Genomic DNA, 26,375 nt, shown 5'->3' on the forward strand with positions numbered 1-26,375 from the left:
ATGTTATTCTACATTCTCAGTCTGTTTTTTACACGTATGACCACCTGTTCTTGGACTCTATTATTTATTCCCATACCCTGTATATTTTAACGTATTGCATATTATACTCAATTTATTAAATCGTATACCAAGATATAATTTGCAACTTCAAATTTAATCGAATCAAATGTTCTTGCATACCTCTATGACATGTAACACAAATACCAAGTTGGCTGGTGTAACAGATTTCATTTGACGTACGTCTATTGGAAAATTGACGGGTAATGCTTATCACGAATAACTAAGGCCCGGTGCAGACGAGCGACGTGACGTCGCACAGTGGATTAAAATCACGAAAGCATAACAAAAACTCAGAAAGTAAAAATTCATAAATCGGTATTCTTTGTCATAGGGCAATAACTGAATATGTACCTCAACTAGTTTATACGAAATTATTTTATTTTTAATCCATGGCCAGATGTAATCTGACTTTAAATTTAGTTGTGTTTTTTTCGGGCAACTATTAAAGTGATATATTTGTGTTACTCGATGAAATTCGGAAATGATATTGGATAGGCTAATATCTTGGAGGGCAAGTAACAAAATAGATATAAAATAAAAACAATGAAATAAAACAGAATTTGTACACATCTTTAGACTTTTAGTTTACTTGTCATCCCTTCCCAGTGGAAATTGTTTATATGTATATTTAAACAAATGTAATATCATATCAATACAGTTACGTTAATGATGAATCTATGCAGAGCATATAAAAACAAATGAGAGATTATGATTGCGAGATAAATTTTCATGTGTCTCGTAATAATTTTTGTAATTAGTAACAGTATCGCTATACGTACCAAACTTATATAAAAGTAATGGGAATGAAGAAGGAAGGAAGGAAGACGTTATTGAGCATACAAACGTCTTACACAAATGAAAATGCTACCTAAATAACATTATTTGTAAAATGACAAGAATAACTTTAACACTGACTAGCAGATAACGATGAGGAGAAATAAAGCCAACCACATATTAAAAGTAACAAAAAAAAAAAACAAAAAAAGAAACAGGAAGAGAAACTTTTGCTCATACGGTAATTGTCATACACATTTGCGAGTGATTTTTTAATATCAAACTTGGCAAATAAGAGTGCAACATATAAATTTTTAAATTTTCGTTTCTAATGTTTATTAACAATCGAATCTTATGAATGGTATTCATAGAACGATCAATGAAACAGTATAAATTTCATGATAAAACGATTCCAATTATTTCACAGGAATGTATGAGATGCACTGATAACCAATGAAATAATACGATCTTGTTAGAAACAAGTAATACTATTGACTTCTGTTATACGACAATAATGGCATGCACGCATGCACACATATACACAACATGCAAGCACACCTTCGGATTCTCGACACAATCTATAAACACGTTTAGAAACATATAGAAAACACGTTCGAATATACTTTGAAAATATCAAAATGCATCGTAATCGTTAATTCAAAATTCACTCGACATTATTTCCAGAAATGTACAGTATGGCGTAATGGTAAGGATGGAGAATAATGCAAAATAAAATGTACTCAAAAACACGCGTACCTTGCTCAAATCTAAAGGATTATCACTCAAGTGTAGTACAGCACCAGGATGGGTCTTTCTACATCTGAAAAATATATATACATATATAATATCTGAGTGTGCGTGTGTGTGTGTGTAACCTCGGTGTGATGAGTGGACATATTGTGTATCGTGTTCGTGTATCTATGTCTATAATATTAATTCATGTATCTCAGCATATATTGTTCAGTTATCTTGTTAGTATGAATAACATATAATTCCATTGTGATAGCTTCATTTTACGACATTGCGTATTTCTTGTTAAGTGGTTCGACTTTAGCTACTTTCTACGTTTTGCTCAGCTTCTTATCGAGGGTTGACTTATCAATTCACATTAATATCTACAGGCAGTTCAATAACGAGCGTTACAGCAAAAAGAAAGGTAAATCTATATTTAAAAATGCATCACTTGTGCATAAGTATTAGGACACCTTTTACTTTCATTATTTTATATTACCGTTGAATAGTAACTTTTTTTCTTTAATATTCTGTAGACAATGTGTATTCAATGCTATTATTAGTATTTCGTAAATGTACTACTATATAATAATTTTGTAATGATTTTTAAAGTTTATTGGAAACTTGATGAATGTCCTAATACTTATGGACGGGAGTGTAGGATAAAGTTTTCTTCTCAGTTTGTGCTTACATCTCCCAAAAACAATCAGTTTTGAGAATCCTATGATATAAACATAACTATTTTTATTCGTGTTTGTAAGCCATATCCGAACAGAGGTATTTCATTACGGAGCAACACAGTACCATTTACTTAATTTCTAATAAAAATAAAACCATGGGCAAAGATACTAAACGTAATAAAAAAGAACTGATAAAATTAACATAGTTGGAGTGTATGTGACTTGTAAGATTATTTAAAATTTATTTTAAATTACTCGTTTGTAATATACGATTTATTCAGATTGGGGATGAAAAAAAAGTTGGATCGGGGAAAAAAATTTATGTGTAGCTATGTCCTGAATATGCTGTATTAACTGTTCTGGATCTTCCAAAGTCCGCTGCAAGTAGGTAAAGATAATGTATTTTTAGAGACATGTAGTTTATATTTGTTATAAATTTATGATTTCCTGTTCTATTCAGTGAAAATTCAATAAGTATTACATCGTTACGGTATAAATGTCGTCATTCAGCGTGCCACAATTCAACCACCTTAAAATCGATCACGTAATTAACTTAAATTTTACCACGATGGCGATAGTATGTCAATTCACATGGATCTTATTTCGATTAACACTAGAATGACCGACCCCGACGAAATTACGTATTCCAGATTTCTAATTTTACAATTACTAAAAATATAAACATACTTTCATCGGAATTTATGGTAACCTCCAATTTCTTATATACTTTATATTATGGTATATTAAGTAAGCTACATTGTATTATAAATTATGCATATTAATATATTATATTAAACAATTTAATTTAGCACACATTCGACGCTGGCAGTTCTAGTGTTAACATTTATTATGCAACAACATAATATATAACAAAATGAGTTGTACGTCACAATGCTTACGACGAACTTACGCATCACTTATTTTAATTCCACGATCGTGGTTCGCAGAAGCTATAAGAAAATTTTCATTAACGCTTCCTGTAATTACATCTTTTTAATACAAGGTAAATGGGGGGAAGATGGCTAAGGTTTCCTATTAAATGCATAACAAATTGCATACATATATTTTTATGAAACCCCCGAACTTAATTTGTTATTTAAACAATACACCATGAAATAGACACAACTAAATTAACGAAAACTAAATATTAAGCTATAAAAATAAAAATCTTTTTTATACATAATCTGAAATCTTACCCCAATGTATCGGTGTAAGATGCCTATATATTTTCATTGTAAAAAACTTAATTCGTCAATTTCTTTGCAATGGTATTTCAATCTGAATTAAATCTTGGAAAAGAAGAACAATTTTTATTGTTCAATAAAATATGACAACTTCGTTTATCTCATTAAATATACTCATTTATAGTGTTCCCTTGCGTCCTACATATGTTAAATTAAAAGTATGCATCAACCAAAAAAGTGACATTATAAATTAATTGTTGGTAGTGTATTGAATTTACTGCTTTTACATTATGGTAGTTATTACTTCAAGTTTTCATTAAATATATTTTTTGTGCTGTAGTGTGTTACAGTAAGAATATCATCTACTTAACCATTTTTACTAAGTGGTGTTTATTTTATGTGGACTCTACCTGCAGGAATTAATAAATCTACGAAACAGTTCTGTTTTCACGTGTACAGTAACCTATTTTCTTCAAAAATCACTCGAATAGGATTAATTCTATGTACATAGTTCTCTTTTAAAGTAGAACTATGTTCACAATAATTAAGATGGTGTAAATGACGGCTGTCAAAGCCTTCTAAATGTCTAAAATTATATAGAAATATTTTTCAAGTCAAACGAATATAATAAGTAAGCAAACTTTACAAAACTTTTTCAATTTAAAAAGTTACTCATTTTAATGACTTCTGTAGCCAACGGTTGTGATCATCTCTTTTCGTTATTTTTAAAAAAATAATGTTAAAGATGCGTCTAGAATTTTTAAAACTGCTATATATACAGTATGTAAAGGTATTGTATTTTTTATAAAGATAATATTTTCAATACGTTATTGTAGGAATAATATTAAGTGGTGGTTGTATTTGGTAGAAATAAAAGGTTTATTCTAAAATGTGTAATATAAAGAATTCGTTAGGACACGCTTGCAACAGTCTAGCTCTTAAGACACACCCGCTCTGACTAACTTCCCTCTTATATCTCCTTTCATACATGGTCACACTCGGTCATAGGTTCACACACGCATTCACACATTCTCGCCTCGTGTCGATTTTCGATCACGAGGTTCGACGCAGTTCCTTTCATTCCATCTTATCTAGCACGCACTCTCGTTCGAAGAAACTGTCACACGGTATAAACACTCTTCATTCGCACCGCACTCGCTCGATCTAAAACTAAAAACACGCATCTCACACCCTACATTATAGTAAATCTTATTAACATCATACAAAACAATAGCTATTTGTATTTTAATTTTGAATGTTTTGGAACAAAAGAGTTCAGTATGGTAATAAAATGGTTCTACAATTACAGTACTCATATTTCGGACGTTGGGGCAAAAGAATTAACAGAAACATAATGTATGAAGTATCTTGACCCTCATTCAGAGTCGTACGAATTGTTTCATCTCTGTTTCAGTCTGCTGTTTTCTCTGTTTCAATTGCTATTTAAGCATGGAAAGAAGCTCGAACAGTATAAGAGCTAATTAAAAACTGTACTTTTCCTGCTAGTCAACAAATCGCCGGTAGTTACTCTAGTTGCTCAACCTTCAAACGAAACACAACGTAGTGAATTCTGCATACCGTTGTATGAATAGAAATACCTATCTTGTCAAGAATCTACTTTACAATCATACTGTGTCTCTTCCATCAACATGTACTTGAATTTGATGCCCAACTTTGCACGTGTACATTAATGAACAATATAACACAGAATTCTCGAAACCTTTCTTGATATCGTTGCGACATGCTTATCGATGGACAGCGGGTTTATTCATACATAGGATACACAAGTTAATTGAACAGAGTAAAATAATGAAAATCAGATTCCGGTTACAATGGACCCGGAAGTCCGCTGTTAATCGGGAAAGTAATTTCCTTGTTGCCATGGAACCCAGTAGGGGGTATGTACAAATCCAAATACAGGAAAAATTAATCATCCTTTAACAGATGACAAACAAATACCTCATACCTTTATAGGAACGAAATACTTCACCTAAAGAAAAAGTTTATTTTTATCAATAGTTCACGACCCAACTTACGTTGGGTACAGCAAAAAATTATTGTATAAGACTCATCAATTGTCCCCCTCCACGGAAATCTTTAGTAAAAGGCGAAAGATTTAAACGTGATTTGAAGGGAAACCAGAGTAACGATACAGCCGTCGTACCATGAATATATGTGTTTATGCTTACAATTTTACTAGCGAGAAACTCAGCCACCTGGCGAGGATTTTGGGTACCAACACTATGTGATTGACCCACAGTAGCGCTGTGTGCAGGATAGTGTCTTACACACACACCTTCGTCCCCCTCAATGGAACTAACAGAACAGTTATGTAAAATATCACGTAGGTATATATTCAAATTAGTTATGTCTTATTACTTTCCCTCATAAAGAATTCTCTGGAACGATGTTTATTTAAAAGAATGGTATTACATTCCTGTTAATTGCTAAAAAAATATACTTTTTATACGTCAATATAACTATAATATTTTTTTTAAACATTTTGAGTAGTCCAAGAAGTTAATTAAATAAGCTAAATGTGTAATTACGAAGTTCATGTTTAATTTAAACGCTGTCCGAATGTTTTCCTAGCGTTAGGATTGACTATTTATTTAGTACATATTATAGATCACTTTAAAAATAGTACACAACGAGATTTCATTATTTTTCAGTATTTCACTGAAACCATACTGAAATACTGAAACTGCAGACAGCGTGCACCTATCAATTTAGGATATAAAAAAAACATCCCAGCCATCTGTAATTACAAGAGTCGTCTTGTTTCACCAGGCAACGCGAAACGCTGCGCGGTTTTCAAAGCACAGATTTGAAAATCGAGAAGCTTCATATAAAAAAGATTTTAAATTTTCGCGAAATTTATATTTCTAAAAATTATAACAACAGTACGTATAGTTAAAATAACATAATTAAACTAACAAATTACAAAGAATTCTACTGAGAAGAAATAAAAGAAATTCTACAATCTAAAAAAAATTATACAGACCGAAAATAATTAAAAGTTTATTAAGAACATTTAACGAGCAAAATCGCATTGCTCATTGGATAACCTAATACTGTTGTGCCTGTTATGTAAATATAATTGATGTAAGAGGATCAGTGAACATTAAATAAGAAAATATTGGCTTACTGTAATGTATAAAACAAACAAATTATAAGATTACAAATGAATATAAATTTATTCGTAGGAAAAAGACAACATAAACTATTGGTCGAAATTTTTTAATTGTTTACGGAAGAAGTCTAGAAGATATCATTTTTTGCTGGGTAAATGATAATTTAATAAACATTCACGATGTTATATGTGTTCAAATGAAAATCATTACAAAAAAAAGTTCATCAAAGGGTTTTCTGTTTCGTCTTATTTATTAGAAAACCTATTAGATTATTATTATTATCAAAAATCTGTACTTATTTTCCAAATTACTTCTATTTGTGACAAGTAGACTATATTTTGTGTACTTTTAACAATTACTATTTCGTTTCTTGCCATCAAATTCTTAATAAAATATAAATAAACTTTAAACTCTGAACCTAAAACTAGTCTGAAGGATGAAAATTTGAACAATATACATATGTACTGCGTTAATTGCTAATTACATTCAAATTAAATGTATTCTGCCAAATATGTATTGTGAAATTATTCTATTTCCAGTACTGAGAGATATTTGACGCACATACAATTTAAAATACAAGATTACAAGATTTCATTTTATCTTCGGGTTTTTATAATAAAAAGACTTTATTTATTGAAATTGCGTTATCTATTTAAAATACTAATTTACTTGAACTCTGAAGAGTATCTGTCTATTATTTAAAATGTATTTTAAAAATGTTTCTCATTTAAATTTTACTCATCTCTGATTGTACCACTGTTAAATTTAAAATGATAAAAAAGGAATTACGGTGCTTCGTAGTAGCCATGTTATTTGACGGTACTATGCTTTATGTATGTATACCGGGAAGTTTACGACGTCTTTATGTAGTTCAGCAACGTACGTAAAATGGCACTTTCTTACATTCAACATTCTTCTTCTAAGACCTGAGGAATTCTCATGAAATATGAATAAAATTTATTCATTACTCTGAAGTTGAACTTTATGCGTTTCACTTATACTATGGTACAACGAGCTGCTGTAAATTAGCACATTAAATAACTCCTTTAGCTATGTATAACAGCAAAGTATTCCAGAGAAATGTGTTCACATGAAAAAATAAACTACAAGCAGAATTTAGTTTACAAAGTACAATGATGTTAAGCTAACGACGAAAACTCTTCACTCAAAAAATCGTTTATTGACATACAAAGTGTTTCTATGTTTTTGGATTTTTAATTATAATCTTCCATTGGCGAGGTACTTAAAAGTGTGCTAAGTAATCATCATCGTAATACTCAAGAAGGAGTAGTTTAAGAATTAAAATAAAATACAAAGGACATATTTACATAGGAAATCTTTAAACATATTATAACTTTAAAACACTAAGAAAACGAAATCCCATGACGTGGAAAAGTTACTTTGTTCACTGCACGTGTCTACTGTGTATCTAGACTGCTAGAGTATTGACAACTACATAACCCTTGCATAAATGGCTATGATACATTTTAAAATATTTAACTTGTTACTTTCGAACCCTGTCTACCCTAAACGAATGGACTGAACATCAAATCAATTTGACCCATAGCATATACAATATAAATCTTTTGTAAATAAAAAATGGACAAAGATTATGGATAGTCACACATCATAAAAATGTATCCGAAATTACTTTGCCCTTGTTACACTTTTTTGGTAAATTGAGATAGACCTATTACAAAAACTAGAACGTTAATTTTGTTTTTAATTATCTCTTTCGAGCGGTTTGCTCTTCATACATTCTAGCCTCAAAAAACTCAAACATCTTAACTTCGGAAACCTTTAATGTTATTAAGTATCTCCATTTCTGGATGCCCTTCAACTGAACTCGTCGGACAACTACATAGGCTCGACAACCGGAAATTAAAACGGTCTTGTACAATGTATCCGTCTGTCAGCCACGAAGATAATATAAGAATGTCGATATTCTTCATTAACCCTTTCCGACCTGAATGATTTCTTTTAAACCAAAAAAATATATTTTTTTGCATATCATTATTTCTTGGATGTCAAATAAATAGGAAAATAAAAAAAATAAATAAAAAAAATGCTGATATACAAAGACGAATATTCGTTAAACAAATCGTAAATATTATTTTTGAGAATATTTCTATCTAACGGAAAAAAATAAACTATTCAATACGATGCCATATTAACTCTTCAGGCTCATATGTAATATGAATTATAAATGCTAAGTAACTTAATGATTTGAAATCGAATCCTACGGTCGTAAAGAGTTAAGGGGGTATTCTAGTCTATTAACGACTAACGTAAAATACAAATTTTCTTATATTTCACCGTACCTTTTAAAGTTTTACCAACAGATAAATCCTACATTACACGCAATGTACAGTTCTGTTACAGTAATCTGAATTTACGTGCAATTAAAGATACTCGAAAGAACGTGTTTGGACTCATTTTCACCGGAACAATTAACTGGCAACACATGTCTGCATATTTGAAATGCATATGATGGAAAATATAAAAGTTGAAAGTTTTATTAGTTTATGAGTCATTTCTTAGGTTGTTCCCCGATTTTTAATTGCTCGGTCAATCGCAACATCGAATCACAATTATTTGACGTTTATAGAGGGTCCTCTGAGTTATAGAGTTAATTATCACTAGTACACGTTGTTCAACAACGGTTTGATGTATTGCAAGTCGTGTCGATGGGTTCCCCGCTAATACTTCGTATTACAGTCTGCATGTGACTTGTTTAATATTTTAGGATGGTAAGTAGGCCAACGTTAGAAAAAGGTCGTAATCTGATCGAAAACAATTCCATTCTTCAAAATTCTCGACTGATCGTTACGAACATTTCTTAGATTTTTCAAATAACACAGTATAGTTTTTCATATACAGTTCACTATTCCTACATCATCTATCGATTAATGGAAATATTTTCATACTTACATTTCGATAGCCTTGTTCCAGTTAATCACATATCCAGACAGGACAAACGTCTCGATATGAAGTACGTGGATGTTTCCTCGCTCTGTGCCAACGTACAGCCATTTACTTTGTAGCGGTAGGTGAATGCAAGTTATTCTGTATAGAAAAAGAAAAACAGCATATTTTGACTATTTTTAATATTTTAATTAACAAAATTGAAAGAAGTTGTTAGCGGTATCAACGCGATGAAGTTATGAAATCTTTATATTTGTAAACTGCAATAAAGTTAAAATAAATGAAAGTTCTCAAAAAAAAGCAATACAGGATATTCTAAAAGTAACCATTTGTTTTGGGAAATTAGCTGAATTTTAGAAGAACAACTATACACAACACGAATGGATGTGTATAAGTATGTATTGAAATAAAATATGTCAGTGAATTGGTCGTGAGCGACCCCAAACCATGTGTTGCACATGCACATGATTTAACACCCTTAGATTCTTTTGCTCGGTACACATAATACATGCATTTTGTTTCAGTATATACATGGTGTCCTATTTAAATCGATCTACTTGAATATCTTAGAAACTATGTGTGACACTAAAAAATACATTAGACCAAAATTCAATGGTTTCGAGAGGCACACAATTTGATATGTTTTATTTCGTAGGTGGAAACGTAGGGAAAATGTGTCAGTTCAACTTTGTTTTGTGAATGAAATGATACATAACACGCATAAACGTGTTAAAAAAAGTACGGAATGCATAGAAACTGACCTTTCTCTTTGAAATTTGAGACTTTGCACGACCTGCGGAATCTTCTGCCGGAAATTCCATAAGTGTAAGGTGTCATCTGCTGTAGCAGAAACCAAAGCTCCCTCATTGACCAAAAACTGTAACTGTAACACAGCTGTGCATCCCTCATGCTTTACGTGCGCGTCTACACCTGGTCGACCCAAACTATTTTTATCATCATTTCAATTAAGGACAATATACACGTAAAATGTACAAAAATACAGTTTTACCAAACATAATACCGTTCAAAAGTATCCGGATATTTCTTTATCTTTAGCAGAATGTTAATTTTAAATAAAAATAACTTTAAAATGACTAAAATGATGATGAAACATGCCGTAAATTAGAAATTCCATAAACGAAGGAAATTATGTAGAGTATTTAATATTTTGCTTCCAGGTTATTCAAACTAGTATTTCTTATTAGTTCACCCTGTACATTAATCATGCTCGTCATTCAGATAAATTAGATTATAGCGTAAAATATTTTCAGAAAACCACAACGTTCAGCGAATTTACCACGCTGACCACCGATATTTCAACGCTTCAAAGTATGATACAACCGCCCGTCAGAATCAGAAAATAGAAAATAGTTCCCCGAACAGTGTGAAGATATATCGTATATAATCCTGAATTAATTGCATAAAAGAAAAAAATCGGGCACACAAAGCTCCAAAGGAATATAAACGGTCAAAAATTTTTTTTTTTTTAAGTAGCTATCGGTTAAAATACGAGACCTTCAAAATCACTACAGCCTTAAACGAAGCTATTTTTGAACTGCTTTAAATAATGGTGAAAGATGTCTGATATACAAAAGATCAATCTTCATTTTCTTAATATTCTATCGAAATTCTGGTAGCATATGACGATAGTTTACTTCAATTTTCTGAATTAAACATGTTAGAGGTGTTTAAAATATTCGACCTAGAAATAAGATTCGATCAACATATATTTGACTCTTTTCATATGTATATAGATATTGAATTTTTTTACGTTAACTGGAAAATGTGAAATTGTTTATTGTCTGTTAACAAACTCTTACAAGTTTAATATATAAATAGATACATATAATATTTAGAAGCTTCATAATTATCCAAAAACTTTGCCAATTAGGAGATGTACATGCATAAACTTGCGCAATCTGTTTATAAGTAAAAAAGAAAACATAATTAAACACTGATGTTCTTATTTTATTATGTTTTGAATCCATCCTATACTATAAACAGTATAAACTATAAACGCATCCGCAGCTTAGTTATAACATCCGATTCCTTCGACTTTCCTTTTTTTTTACTTCCACCTGCTCGTGCAATAATTGATTTTCTTTATACTTCATACACACACACAGGATCGATTCCCTTGCACAGACCGTTCAGAGATTTTATTGAGCAATAAAGCGCGACGTTCAGTTGAAAGTAGTTACTTTGTAGCAACTGCCTATCTCGATAGCAACCAGGAAGCTTATCGAGCTGTGATGAGCATCCACTCTCTGGTAACTCTTTAACCAGAGTGGACCAATAGAAGCATCCACGTGAAAGAACACATGGTTGACGAACCATGAAACAACTGTGCAGTGTAATGAATCCACACAAATTCGATAATTTCACTTAGATTTTCCCGGAATTTTTTATACAAAAGCTTCAGTGAATCGTGTGGAGTACATTCATGAAATCCTATCGAACCGAGAATTTCGATTCTATCGATTGAAAGTAAAAATGCATCTACCATAGATGGGAGAAAATTTATTTTAACGAGTATTCGAATGACGAATACAACCTTACCAATTCTTCACCTTATTTATAATCAAATTCTAAATATTATTAGCATATTATATAATATTTTTTATCGGTTTCGTTCGGAAGCACTAGGTACACAAGAATTTTGCAATCATAGAGACTGATTATACTATTAATGTTTCAGACTCTGTAGTTGACAAGAGATGTCTATTGTTGCAATAACCATTTTTTTGTAACACCTAGCGTGGTGATATAGCATGGTATGTATAAACAAGGTCTCGAAATATGGCTTCTAACGCTTCATCATTGTTCTAGAACCATAGACACACATATACAGGGTGGTCCACGCAACTTGTTCACCCTGAATAACTTCTAAAGTATGCATTGTATGAAAAAACTTTTTAATAGAAATGTTGTATGGTTCGGATTATGTAATGCACATATTTTTGTGTAAGTGGTGGCGTTTCGGAGATTTGATATCCGTTCAATAATGATAAAGATTTTTTATGAAAAAGGGCTATTATTTTCATATACACGTAATAGATAGGTTTTTTAAAAAGAATATCTATTACGAAATTCCTTACTCGTTGATATAATTACGTACAGTGACGTTTCATTAAAAAAAAAATGAATAACAAGGACAGTGTTCTGTATTGATTTAACGTACATTAAAACGGGAGAGTATTCCTTGTTTCACTCAACAAGCAATTACTCGCTAAGTGTTTCTGTAATGGAACTTTAGAGATGAATAATAAACTCTCGAGTGAAATGTTGGATGTTCTATTTACAACATTGAAAGTAATCGTTATATTTCACTTAAAAAGCAAGATATTCAGAAACTAATTACCGTAATGCATTGCTCCTTCACTTTTCTATTTATGCACAAAATAAATTAGTTACATGTTGTTTAAAACTGCTAAATTAGGTTATTAACTTTACAATCAATACATTACGGAAACAAATTACTGTATACATACTTATACTTTAAATATATTTAAAAATTGGCGGAAGAAAAAACTGTTGAAATCAATTGCTTGAAACATACCTACTTATTTCATTACATGCGCAGTAGCACACAAGAGACTTAAAAATGGTTCTCAAGAAACAAAAAAATAGCGGAATTAAAAAAAATCATAAATTTACTTAAAGTGATAAATGGGGACAGTAGTAAATTTACAAGGCCGAAACGTCAGTATACATAATGTTTGCTTACTATAAAATCTGATCTAATTAATCATTGTAATTGAGACTTACTCCACTCTGAGATTGCATGCTATAATTAGTTGGAATCCTTTATTTATCATTTTCAGAAATATTACACATAATAAATTAATTTTTCTTTTGTCAACAACACCTAGCACAAAAAAAATGCCAGAAAGTATACTGAACAATATATGTACTGTACATATTACTTGTCAACCTTTTCGAGAAATGACTGTGGTTCTCATCCTGCATTTAATATAAACCATACTGCACAGCGTGAGATATCAGTTTAAAGAAATTAGCGAAACTTTCCAGAAGGCGTAAGATTATTACAAAATCTGATAAAAGGCATGCAACCGAGTTCAACTAATCGTCAGAGCGAAACCGTATAGCGACTTTTTACAACAGGTGGGTAAATTGATCAAACATGGGTGTACATGTACGTTGTGGCTTCAGATTCATAATCAGTAATACTGTCACGCTAAGTCCACGCGAACATTGTTAGCTAACACCTATGTCAGCGAACAAATGTTGGATTTCACTGTTCGGAAATAATTACAATAAAACCACGATTACAAGAACAACACCTACTACCGGAACGCTTTATTAACCAAACATTCTTTTATCGAAACTTTCTATTATCCGAACAATATATTTCAAACTTTCGGTGTAACCCATGCAATGTTTACAGCCTGCCACGTACATACAGGGTGTCCCATTTCAATCCATCCTTTCTATTATTTATGATACCGGAAAATGTTTCGAACAAAAGTTGAAGGGTACCGAGGTGGACATAATTTGATGTCAATTTTTTTGTAGTTGGAAGTTTAGAGGACATATGAAAATCAACTTTATTTTTGTGGCACTGGTAACACGATTTACCTACTTAAAGTTGATGTTCACATGCACATTCATAATCGTCGCGTGTAATTTTGAAGCTAAAAAAATTTTTCGACATAAATATATGGTTCGATTAGAAAAAATAAAGTTGACTTCCATATGTCCTCTACGCCGCCAATTACAAAAAAAATATTGACATCAAATTATGTGAGATATTCGAGGGGATCGACTGAAATGGGACACTCTTCATACATTTCTCGTATGTATTGTTACGACGCACTTTGCGTCGTGCCTCTTCCACCCCGAAATTTGAACTTCGCACTCGCGCACATAGAGCACCGAAGCGTTCTTGCAGGATTATTTGGGAAACCGTACCGACAGAATTTAAAAACTACCCACGTGATTACCTAACGCCAAGACAATACTCGCGTTTTCAGGACCATATTTGACGAGGCCAGCCGGACGTAGAGGACGAAATTCTATCTTCCCACCCACAGGCTCCGCTACAGGGACCACCACGGTATTCCGTCGAGAGGCGTTTCGACCGGAAGGCTCCTATCCAGGGGATAGGAGAACGGAGGAATAAGGTTCCTATCCAGGGGATAGAATACCGGAGGATTAAGGCTTCTATCCAGGGGATCGAAGAACGGAGAAATAAGGATTCTACCTAGGAGGTAGGAGATCAGAGGAAAAGGGCCTCCTTCTCAACGACCACGGGGATCGTTAGGCGCCAAGTCAACCGAAGGGGCACCACGGAATCAGCACTCGACAAAGGAGCATGGGTATCGGTGGCTCTGGCGCTTCCCATTGAAAAGGACCCCACGATGGAGGTGGCAGAGGGAGAAAACCCGAGAAGTATCGCAGTCGCCAGATAGGAGGGCGTAAAGCTAGGAACCTTTACAAGGCGGAACGAATCTCTATGGCCAGGGGAACCTTCCACGGCGCATCGTCCCTGAGCTGTAAGAGCGTGACTCCGGGAGAGTACTCGGGGGAACGCAGGGAGAGAAATTAGCGTAGTGGGGGGCCTACGATGCTTGGCGTCGCATCGCGAAACTCCCGAAAATCACTTGGGTTGCGTTCGTCGGGTATGATGGTAGTTGCGTGAGAGATAGCGTGTTAGAACGATGACGAGAGAGAGAAAGCGAAGCGGCAACGAGGGCGAGCGAAAGAAGACCGATAGCGAGGGTTGAACACCGGTGGACTGTTCAGCCGCGTACTCACCAAGCGAGCGAGCATTCTCACTCAGTGCTCGTTCGGTGTGTACCGCTGAGTAAGCATTTGCTCGGTCGTTCGCGTTCGCTAAGTGATCCGACCCGTGTCGGTACATCAAAAGAAAGACGTGTTCGCGCTCGTCTGGTGTAAACGGTTATTCGTTGCATTCGATTGCTCTGCCCGGGAACGTTCTATACGGTGTGAAATAAAAATGGAATGGTGTCATGAAAACATTATTAAACTCATAGAGGCTTACTGTAGCCAAGAATCGTAGAATATCTTTTCTATAGTTTGTGTCACTTTTCATTATTTTTGATTCAACAAGTTGTAGGAATTTTTCAAAATCTTCGGTCAACATTCTGCAGAAATTTTGGAACATTTCATATCCTTCTTCTTCCTAAAAGTCTCTTAATAAATGGCTTCTACTATACCGTTGTCTGTTTTTACGATTCAGTATACGTATTACGATTAATAATTACGATATGGAACTACGATTCTTGATTGACTATATTTCATCTATCGATTCTAGTTTATTTCTCGCGATCCTTAAAAATCATTAAACTTTAATAAAAATAAATAAATCTTAAAGTCTGAAGTTAAATATTAAACTTAAGGGCTTATAATACTTTAGACTGATAAAATTACACTGTTCACTATTCATCATTCTTATTGTGCATCCACAAATGTTGAATAGAAAACGTTAAGCAATGATATGAAGAAACAGTTATGAAAAGTTTTAATTGATGTTGAAATTTATGTACTATAAAAAGGATACATCCTGAGGGATCCTGATTTGGTACCAATAGCGAGAAGCCTTTGAACTGGATCGAATGCCACTGCTGTCGGCTGATGTGGGAAGCCATGTGTGAATGTCTGAAACATAAAGGCATTTGTTTCATTTCATCTTTCCCGCTTTAGTCAGCTGAAAGTCTATTCAACCCCAGAAGGGCTGCAGAACAAACAATACGAAGCGAAAGATAGCATTGTTCCCGTAGCTTTCAATTGTGGATATATTTAGCTTAGTCTATATGAGAATTTCAATGCTGCTAAGTAATTCAATTCTTCTCTTGCTTTTTCCGCACAACGCGCAATTTTAACCCTGCAATAATTTCTTAAATTTCTTGCTTACGATATTTACATTTTTCCCCTCCCTCTTGTCGAACAATAAAAAGTATGTATAATGCACAGTAATGAAATAAAATGTAGAATGTAATTCATAAATCACTGGACACTTGCATGTTCTCGGGAAAATATAAATTGTTATACACATATAATCTGCTTCGGATATATAATATTATTATTAGATGAATGGAAAATGGCTGATCGCCATTCGTCTTGATAGTGTTATAACTCCGTATGATTTACATAAATAGATCAAAACACTGTCCACTACAATTCATTACAGTTTTACGAATTCTAATTTTTATCACTAGACTAAGGATGTTTATAAAAATTGACGGTTTTCGGTGCTCATACAGACTCCTCTCGATTATCGTCCTGAACTCGGGTCCGCGCCGAGACAATAATCTTATAGAACAAGACAGACTATAATCGAGACGAGTCTGTGTATGAAAGATCGAAATTACACAGAATTTGTCATCCTGTACTTCATTTTACTCTTTCGTAGTTAGAAAACATCCACAATCTGTTGTTACCCACTATTATGTTATTTAAATATCACGAATAACAAATAAACTTGAAGCAGTAGAAATTCAACAGATCTGTCGTCTCCGAACGTTTTCTGTTCTTCCAATTGAAACATTTGAACATTTGAAACATTTTCTTTTTTAATCTCAGTCATTCCTTGCAACCCCAAAACAAATTGTATTAAAAATAAGTTACAAGAAAAACTAAATTCAATTACAGAAAGTAAATGAAAGCAAAGCCACTAAACATTCAATTAAAAATGATTAAACAACTAGCATAAATGAATAACCAAAACGCAGTAAAATAAGAAATATTATTGTAGTTTCAAAAAAGTTTTATTTTATTTTAAAATAAAATCTCTTATCAGAGAAAAGCAGTTTGTCTATATTACCTGGATTTGTACATTTGTCTATAAAACTGTGATTTTGCAGAAACATTACAATTTCGGCTTTTTTTAATATTTCATCCTAAAATCAAGTCCGAAAAATGTACACGTTCATTAAATAAAAAGTGTCTTTTCTGCTAAATAATGTGGACCATGGATGAATTCTATAACACAGAACACGGTCACTTTGTGTCCCTGCTGAGCTCTCGACATAAAACGACCGGTTAAAAGGGAACTGGTCTAACAATAAGAGGGAGTGTACCGTATTTGTATTTTATATTTCTGTTTATGTCACACATTATACTTTAATAGATACATCCTCTGTTTCTCATTTCTGTCCTCTGTTTCATTCTTCCTTTACTGATTCCAATTCCGCGCCGTCTACGTTTCTCATTTCGTCAATCTGTTTCGCTGAAGCTACACGATCCCCATTCCCCCTAGTATCACCCTTATTCTTCTCACAGCCTCTTCTCGCCATATTTCCGCACACTTTTCCAGCACATGTTTCCATGTTTCACACTCGCACACTCTATAGCCTTCTTTTATCCCGTTTCCATCCAACGTTTCACTCTTCTTATCTCATTCCGTAACTTATATCCGGATGTCCTCGCTATCCTATCATACTCCCCTACTTTTTCAAATATCTAAGAATTCCCTCTCGGATATCCGTACCCTGGCCTCGTGTATTCACACCTGTACCTGTGTCTGACAAACACTCTTCATTAATTCAACCCCCACACTTTGCACATGTAATCATTTCTTCTTCCTACCTGATATATTATTATACAGCACTGTTCATAAGTATAGACATTTCTTAAATATACGATTCGAGAGGTGCTTGTATTCTTATTAAATTCAATAATTTGTATCAAATTTAAAAATGTTCATTGTTACTATTTTACAAGTTTCAGTTAAGTTACAGTGTGATTCCACGGATGTAGAAATTTTGTACGCTGTTGTTTGACTTTTCATGCAGCTCAAGTTACAATGTTATTATACAGGGTGGACCGAAAATCGTAGTACAACCGGACAGTAGGTGACTACGTTAAAAAAGAAGAAAATATTTTGGTATAACATTTTCTCATCCGGGGCTCCGTTCTCGAGAAAATCGACTTTAATATTTGTTCAACTTGTAAACGATTTAGTACAATTTGCTTGTAGTGGGGAAGCATCTTACATTTGATTGTATACGTAATTATTTATTTGCTGCATTTACTGACTAAAATGATTGCATTAAGTTTATGTCTTAATGTTAGATAGCATTATATTATTTTATACGTTTTATCGTATACTTGTTTCTATCCCCTATTTACATAGTCATAATTCATTTCTTATCTTTGTTTCTTATATGTATTATCCTTGGAATATGCTAGAATTAAAATTAAAATAATTGTATTGTGTTTATGGCTTAATGATCAATGTATTCTTGCGGGCACTGTGAGACCACAATGTAGAAGCACTGACGAAGAATAAGAATAAACCTTTCATCTTATGGGAGTTGGTGGCCCACTTAAACTGTAGTACCGACACCTTAAAAAGCCTATGATTTTAGCGACCTCTACGTTTTGAGAACGATGAATCTGCGGTGTGGTAGTAACACTAAAATGGAAATGGTGTATGTAACCCCAGAAAAGTGGGCCGCAAAAATACATTGGATGAAATGTCTACTCCTATACCTCGTCTGTGGTAGAAGGCATCAAGGCCTACTTGTTTTACTGTACAGTGAAATGAATATGACGGTTGGTCGTTACCGACTGTTGGTTATCGATCGGCAGAGATTAATTGTCTGACAAGCTGTCAACGAAGAAAGACATCATCGGACAACATATACATATATTCAAATTTATAAAAATTCCATTTAAATTATATTAGAAATATATTGTACTTTGTTATACAGTTATATAATTATATATTCTTTCTTAATAAATATGAACCTCGAAGCGACACCCGGACGCAACAGTATTAATGCACTGCATTGCTTCATATTATGTTATGTATTTTACAGCATATTGGTTTACAATGTTACTGTAAGTGCTTTACCATGTTAAATTATAATTAATTTGCAAATGCATTAACGTGTATATGTATTGAATACATGCAAAAGTGTATTGTTGATTTATAATGTGTAAATTTATTATAACATCCTTACATCTTCTTTGCAATACCATTGATTTAAGAAATTGAATATATGACACCAAATTAATAAAGAATAAAAACTAATAAAGAAAAATATAATAGAGTTAAATATGAAATTAATGCTGCACCAAGCAACAGTGCTGTTGGTAGTGGAGTAAATACTTTACAATATAATGAATACCGTATTATAAAAATATTTCATATCAAATTATGTACTTGCTTAGTAAAGAAAATACAAACATTCAAGGTATAAGTACCTTTTTCACAGAAAAAACGTTAAAAAAATTTATCATTTTTTTAAGCATGACACATTTTTCTAAAAATCTGAAAAATTACAAGGAAAACGGTTATGAATATATATGTTATTACTGTAAAAATATAAATCTAGTCATTAAGATTTCATTAAGCAATTCGCATTTGTTACCAATTTTTATGGTTCTTAATTTTCACCAACTAAAATTTTCAACAGAAACATTGGAGACAATTCTGTAATAGGTGCCCCGGTATTTGCAATGGTTGTGTTTTTTTCACAATTTTTACGAGTCTCTGAACAGAGAAATGTAGCGAAAACAATTTTTATATCATCAAATGTTTTTTTATCGATATTCTTCTAGTAAATCAGAGATAGACCGAACATTTTTGAACCATATTATGCATGCACAGGTACATATTCACTGTGTCTGAAAAAAAATATGTATACGTAGTTCATAAGTCTTACATATTATATATTGTAGAATTTTTGTTACTTGATATGTATTAGTACAAATAAATACTATCGAACTGCGACGATAATAATAAATGAAGAAATACTTAACTAGAACTAATAAACAATTAACTACAACCACGAAAACCATACAAATGACTGATTCCTAATTTATAATAATTATTCAATAAATATGATTCCATACTGTAACTGTGTGACTTCGAACATGTAGCGTGACCTTGATTGCAATATACAAAAGGATGAATTATCGAATTTATTAATCTGTATTTTTCAAATACCTATCATCTTCACAACTGAAGATACATTTCATCGTATCGATAATTTATCAATACTTCTAGTGTCAACGCCGTAATTTTGTATTATCATTGAAGCTAAAGCTAAGTAATGAAAAAATATATACAAAGGAAATGTTCGGGCTCGATAATGTACGATATCTCTCATATTCCCTTCCGCATACCTTCCGGTGTTTAGACGTTATGTAGTATCAACTGTTACTGCCATGCGATATATGTATTGCCTTCGAAATTAAATCAAGACTTTTTTAGAAGTATTCTAGTTTTGCAACAGATTTTGTAAAAATATTCATTTTCTAGTAACTGGGCCGGGCTATAACTCTGTTCGAACTGTTCGAAATAAAATTATAAAAGAATCGTAGAAGAGAATTTTTCATTGTTTAATAAGCTCTATTATCCAACTGTATTAATTTGTTCAGCCTGCAGCGTACAACGTAAGTACATAGCGTCAAATGCATTTTTCTCGAAACCGTACTTTTTTAAATGGCCAACAGGATATCTTAAATTCTAATTGACTGGATTGACTTTATATTTGGTGTACACCTTGGATAGATGTGCCGTTATCGCACAAACCGGCGCGGCACTACCAACAAATTGTTTTGTTTAAAACTTTAAAATGCCATTTTTTAAATTCTCGATATTTTTTGGCATATTGGTTTACGTTATATCCACACTCATACTAGTGAATAATCACTTTGGTTTTTATCGTTACGCACAGGCAGAATGGCTGGAATCGTGTCAAGCAGTTGAACACTTTTTTTAAGGGACTATAATTGATAACAATTCAGTCAATTTTTATTATTTTCACTCAACTAAAATGGTGAATATTCTTAAAACATAAATAAATATGTGTGCAAAAGACTGATATCAAAAAGTCTTATGGTTTCCATATAAAAATAATCCAAAAAAAAAACTAAAAAAATGACTTTGTAGAGTAAAATTTCCCCTCTTAAGGCGATATGTAGTGACAACTTTGGTTACTAGAAACTGCGTTCTTATTTGGTTTTGGGATTGAATAATGTGTTTTTCTTACCTGCCCGTAAATTTCAAAAATTGTTATTGTCACAACATTAGTTATGCCCTTCGTTTTTTACAAAACTTCGTGAACTTATCAGCTTGTTCCACCGTTAATAATTACTTAAGCTATAATTTAATTTCTTAAATTGAATTTCCAATATTGAGTTTTTCACTTACTTGTCAAATTATTCCCCTGTTTTACTTTAAAAAGCTTGTATCATTAGACGTGACAAACTATTCCCCTTTTCAATTACATCATATTAAAGTACTCCCTTTTAGCTACCAGATGACATAAAAGTATCATGTTAACATGCTTTTCCCCTGTTGTGTTCGTATGTATTTGTGTAACAATGCAATATAAAATAAATATATTATTACTTCTAGTATTATTATTTATGTCAGTTAGATTTCATTTAGTCAAAGTAAAGAATAAATCAAAATAATTTTTTACGTTGTCAACCTACTGCAAAATACAAAATTTACATGTAAAAAGTATTACAGTGGTACTGTTTCTACCGACAAAAAAAGCAAGTATGAGTGTTTCTATATTCGCTTGTAATATTATACATAAATAATAGATGGTTTGAACAATCCTAATTAGACGATGGTATTTGCAGAGACGTTCGTGGAAGAGAGGGAAACAAAAAAATATTGAGCATAAAAGCAGGCTTCAGATTAATTTGACACCTTGAAATGCAGGCATACATATGTTACAATCGATTTTGATGCAGTACCAGTGCCTTCCCACTGGTTGTGAAAACTGCCCTCGTTCCATTTCGGCGTAACAGAGAAGTAGGTTAAAATACAACAATACGAAACTTACGAACACCACCTGCTTTATTGTATGCCCGATTTCATCTTCCCAAAGTCTCCGGTCAATTTCCGACGTTTCCGTGCTACAGTCTTACTATAGCTATGTGTAGATACCAAACTTTAGTATCCCATTCAACCCGTACAAATCGACACACTCCGGAGCAGCCATATAATAATGTGCCATCGGGTCAGAAAGAAGAGAGTAACGTCGAGATTTTTATCTTCCTAAACACGTTTTATGATATCCGAAAGATACGACAGTGTTCTGGACATTTCTCGCAACTCTTTTCTTCGTTCGCGCAAAGACCTCGGAGTTTAAAACTGTTTTTAATCAAGTGATGACCTTTTCTACGGCTCCCAGCTAGTCGAAAAGCATAATAAACGAAACACATTCTGAGCGAGCGAGATAAAGCACTATACAGCGAAGAACCCGTAATAAACTTTTCCCTGGCACTACCAAATGAGGCTGAACGACTGAAGTGAGCAAGAATTCATGTGCCAACCACTGACAATAAACTCGGGAGCTGAAGAACCTCTCTTTTTCTCAGTATCGTTAATCATAAATTTTTATTTTAAAAACCTAAACTAAGAATAGTCAAGATATGAGGATTCGGTGTAGTTTAGCGATGTTTCAACAAAAATATAAAATATTGTTAAGCAAATTATATGGACAAGGATAATCGAGTATCCGGTTATCAAAATGAGACTTGAAGCAAGAATGAATGATCAAGATCAGAACTGAAGAAAGTAACGACCGATGCGTTCGTTAAAATAATAATTTAACTTTCTTCGTATATAGCATTTAACAACGTCCATCAGAAATCGTTGTTCGTGTCTTCAGAAGTTTTATTAAAAGAAAGGCGAAAGAATATATCGTTCTATTTCAAGAAATGAAATTGACTAGAAGCTGATATGCAGAATAGAACCTCAACCGAACTCGCGGATTCTACAGGGCTAACTGATAATTCGAAAGGGAACTTAAGCCCGATCTCACTGGATACAACCGATTCTTTACCGGATATAATACATCGTGACTCTACAAGTGGCTGTACTAATCTGGCTCCCGAGGGTTAAAATCAGAGGGTTTATATAATCCCAAAACTGGGTGGGGTTTCATTAGAATTTGTTTATAAGGAAATCTTAACGGTCGCGAGTGAATCATGATTCTGTCTCTAGGTTGCTGTCCAGTTGGTCGAGATTACGCTACCCTAATACTTGAGGAATAAACAGACGGAGTTTTAAGGCATTTTCCATTGCCAGGCGCGCGGTAGAATACGATTGACAATGAAATTATTCTCCATACGTAATAAGACCAACATGTTTTGAAGAAATTCGATCTAAATTACATCTGATGGCGAATGAATAAGGGTCTATCTGGACCCAGTTACCGCCGTATAGCGGAACATGAAAATCGTCTGACTTCTGAGGGTTAAGAGAAGTTTTCAACCTGATGAACCAAGTACCAAAAATGCAAAATTGTTCGATACTTCTATTGAAGTCCCCTACAAATCTGCAATGTTTAAAAAAATCGGAATTTTTGGATTACCGAAGTTCCTTTGTCAAGACTATCAATGGGAAGGACCTCTTACGTCATGTAGTACCCTATCACTTGTAGTGTCCTCAGTAGACGAAATAACAGATGGGCTAATGCTACGCAAGAGCAAAGGAAAATCAAAAGAAGCAAAACTGGTTTTGTGATCTATATGTATAATAACGAGGAAACTAATCTAAAAAAAAATGACCAACAGAGTAATAAAAAATAATGACAATTCTTTTGCTAACAAGAAAACAATCACTTTTAACCCTGCTATGGTCCATATATTATATATACCCAGCGATACATGTGAAATAACGACGAAAGAGGAAAAGGTAAGCTTAAGATCAAGTCAAAAAAGTGTGTACAGTCGGTAACAGCATTAGAACAGGAAATCGTGATTCAGTTGAAGGAGACCCGCAGACCGTAGCAGGGTTAATTAGTATTTTAAATATTTGAGTTTCTTTTTGCGTTTAATTACGAAATAAAATTTAGACGAATCGTACAACCCTCAGCGAGTTTCAAGAACTTTCACAGCCCACATTTTTGTCGATTCTTTTGCCCTAGTATTTGGAACACATATACTTTGGCTACCGGTTGGTTTTACGATCACATTATATCTCTTTCACGAAGATTTATTGCCTAGATATTCTACTGTCAGAGGACAATCTGAAAATGTCTCGAACCAAGTCCAAAGAAGTGGTCCAAACGGCTCCGAAGAGACGTTAAAAGAACTCTGTTTAAAGTTGTTCGAGTGAAGTGTCAAGGAGCTAGATAAAAGAGCTTCAGTGTCAGAAGGAATTATCTACAGGTGCCACATCTCAGGTGTCAAGGAGTTGGTTAAAGCAGCATTGAAGAGGCAAATAGTAGCTGGTTAAAACCTCGATATCAAGGATCAAAGAAACTGGTTATAAGTTTCAGACTAGTCACATTTGATACTGCATTAAGATAATGTAACACTAAATATTCCATTACTGTCGAAGTTATAGTCAAGAAAATACAGCGACGATCATAAAAATTGTTTAAAAGATGAACACACTAGCAAAGAGAAACATTGTGCATAATAAATATGCATACAAAAATAACAAAGTGTATACATCATTTTCACTAATAAGTATGAACATAAAAAACACATATTTCTTTAAATACAACTTTCTGCTACTGTACCTTTGCATTTGTTATTACATGATGTAGACTTCTAAATATGCTATTAACTTAAACATGGAAAGAATAATTTCGATTAATTCATTATTTTCAAAGGTTATTATCACAAACGAAGCTATAAATATAGGTACTTTTCTTACCATGATGTTTTCTATTAATAAACATATATCTATTACAGAAAATAAACCTGTTTTTTCGGGAAGATCAAGTGTATGACACAGATATTTATAACTTACAATGATAAAAATAACACGTATCTGTAAAAACAGGAATTTTAATATTTCTTATCACGGGCAGTCTACGATTTATCCTTTAACTTTTTTTAATTTTTTCTCGGGGATCAAAGTATTACATGACGCAAGTTAAAAAACCTCCTGGGTTTTCTTATTCAGGTCATGTAATGATAAAATACCTTCTTTGTCACTCGATCAGTTCTTTTCGGAATAGTCTATGTGGTCAACTATAATTTTATATGAATCGAAATTTTTGAGTAAAACTCAGATATGTGTTAGGTCTGTTACGATCCTTCTCCCCCGGGTGACCATGTGCTACTATTCACTATTCACTACTAGGTCTGTTACGAGCCGAGGGCTAGAGACAGTCTTCGCCATAGCCGAGGTTAGGTAGTGTGTTAGGAGCGGACGAACCAGTGCCTGTTTCATCACCAGGAGCCGATGGAACGACGGAAAGTCGCGGACGAACCAATAGGTGTTTGGGAAAACGCAGGAAAGCACACTCTCTCGAGGACCATCACTGCGACTAGACGTTATAATTAAATTTGAATAACGGAAATCCGGATTTCGGGAGTTGATCTTTTATATTTAATAAAATACCCTTCCTACATTTACGCGGATTCTGATAAATTCATACAACAATAATGCAATGGATTTAAAAAAAATAAAGAAGATTACAACACGTGGAAGCAATAATTATTCATCCAGTAAAGGCGTAAGGAGACAGAAAGTAACACCAATAATTTCGGAAAGTTCGTTGGATACGGATCGTGATATAAACAGTATTAGTGCAATGGATAAAAAAAAAAGGAGGATTATTACAGCACGTGGGAGCAATTATTCATCGAGTGTAGGCGTAAAGAGGCAAAAAGTGACACCATCGAAAAGTTCATCAGAGAGTAATCCTGATATAAATTCACCGATGCAGAAAATGTTTTCAAATGAAAGGGACGAATTACCGATAACTCAACTATCATGTTCGTGTGCCACTACTTATCAAGACCAAATAAATTCTTTGAAAGGTAATTATGATAAACCTGTTAGATGAAGAAATTATTTAAAACAATAAATATATGTTTCGTCCGTTCAACAATACTTATACCCATTTTTACAACCATAAAATTTAAATTTAATTACAGATTATTTAGATCGCACGATGCAGAAACACCAT

General features: G+C 33.1%; 1 protein-coding gene across 1 annotated transcript in view; it reads right to left on the minus strand.

Moving 5' to 3' along the window:
• The window catches only part of LOC107190315 (syntaxin-binding protein 5-like), a 42,673-nt gene that overhangs the window by 6,654 nt on the left and 9,644 nt on the right, over positions 1 to 26,375 (minus strand). Inside the window, exons 2-5 of the mRNA XM_015579106.1 lie at positions 16,034 to 16,131; positions 10,251 to 10,433; positions 9,496 to 9,630; positions 1,591 to 1,654 (exon numbers count right to left, since the gene is read on the minus strand). Of these exons, the coding sequence (XP_015434592.1) occupies positions 1,591 to 1,654; positions 9,496 to 9,630; positions 10,251 to 10,433; positions 16,034 to 16,131 (480 nt within the window). The remainder of the gene's footprint in view (positions 1 to 1,590; positions 1,655 to 9,495; positions 9,631 to 10,250; positions 10,434 to 16,033; positions 16,132 to 26,375) is intronic.

Source organism: Dufourea novaeangliae, unplaced genomic scaffold (genome assembly GCF_001272555.1).
Source record: "Dufourea novaeangliae isolate 0120121106 unplaced genomic scaffold, ASM127255v1 scaffold177, whole genome shotgun sequence".
Lineage (NCBI taxonomy): Eukaryota > Metazoa > Arthropoda > Insecta > Hymenoptera > Halictidae > Dufourea > Dufourea novaeangliae.